Source organism: Bison bison, unplaced genomic scaffold (assembly GCF_000754665.1).
Source record: "Bison bison bison isolate TAMUID 2011002044 unplaced genomic scaffold, Bison_UMD1.0 scf7180017614527, whole genome shotgun sequence".
NCBI classification, from domain to species: domain Eukaryota; kingdom Metazoa; phylum Chordata; class Mammalia; order Artiodactyla; family Bovidae; genus Bison; species Bison bison.
In genome coordinates, this window is record NW_011443771.1 from 1 (window position 1) to 836 (window position 836).

General features: G+C 59.6%; 1 protein-coding gene across 1 annotated transcript; it reads left to right on the forward strand.

Moving 5' to 3' along the window:
• Nucleotides 1-6: 6 nt before the first annotated feature.
• On the forward strand, nucleotides 7-826 carry LOC104981411 (V-type proton ATPase subunit S1-like). Its single transcript, XM_010830533.1, has 2 exons — nucleotides 7-258; nucleotides 738-826. Exons 1-2 carry the CDS (start codon nucleotides 35-37, stop codon nucleotides 787-789), a joined length of 276 nt encoding a protein of 91 aa, XP_010828835.1. The 5' UTR covers nucleotides 7-34; the 3' UTR covers nucleotides 790-826.
• Nucleotides 827-836: the final 10 nt, after the last annotated feature.

Below are 836 nucleotides of genomic sequence, written 5' to 3' on the forward strand. Positions count from 1 at the left end.
GGACTCTTGTCTGCAGGTGGCCCGCGATGTAGCCATGGTGACTGGGGGGCTGGGTCGCCAGCTGTTGCAGAGAACGGTGGTGCCGCCTACAATGAATGTCCCTGTGAGTTACAATGACAGTTACGACACCCGGATCCTCTTCTGGGCCCAAAACTTCTCAGTGGCATACGGGGAGCACTGGGAGGACCTGACCTCCCGCACCTTTGGGGTCCAGGACCTCAACCTGACTGGCTCCTTCTGGAATGACTCCGTTGCCAGGTGAGGGCAAAGTGCGTGCCCCTGCCTGGGTCTGTGTTGGGGGGCGTTCAGCGTGAAGACGCAGGTGGTGGTGTAGGGTGGGGCTGCTGCTCAGAGCTCTGCCTGCTCATGCCTTCTCATCCTTAGCTGGGGCCTTGGTTGTTAACAGTTCCTAATCACCCTGGATCCCAGTGCCACCCCCTTGGGCAGCCTCATGGCCCAGCCTGAGCACCTTAAGCAACTCCAAGAGGGAGTCTGGGGGTTCAGGGAACCCAGAGGAAGGAGCCCTCAGCTGGAGGTGGGGCACCTGTGTGCTACCCGGCTCCTGACTTGGAAAGGGATGGGGCCTCAGGTCTCCTATCTGTCAAGCTAGGGTGCTGGTTCTTTAGGTGGCTCTGCGGGAGGACCTGGTGCAGCTCAGGTAGAAGGAGACCTGAGGGCCTTGCTCAGAAGTGTTTTCAAGGCCATTCCAGAGTCTGAAAACCCCTCTTCCTCTGCAGGCTGGTGCTGACATATGACTCACTCTTTGGGACCATGGTGACATTCAAGTGAGTCTGAGAGGCAGGGGCAGGTGGGCTGCTGTGGCTCCCGCCCCTCCA

Coding starts and splice junctions, on each gene's coding strand:
- LOC104981411 (XM_010830533.1), top strand. CDS start 35: ATGGTGACTGGGGGGCTGGGTCGCCAGCTGTTGCAGAGAACGGTGGTG. Junction 259..737: donor TGGAATGACTCCGTTGCCAG/GTGAGGGCAAAG, acceptor CTTCCTCTGCAG/GCTGGTGCTGACATATGACT.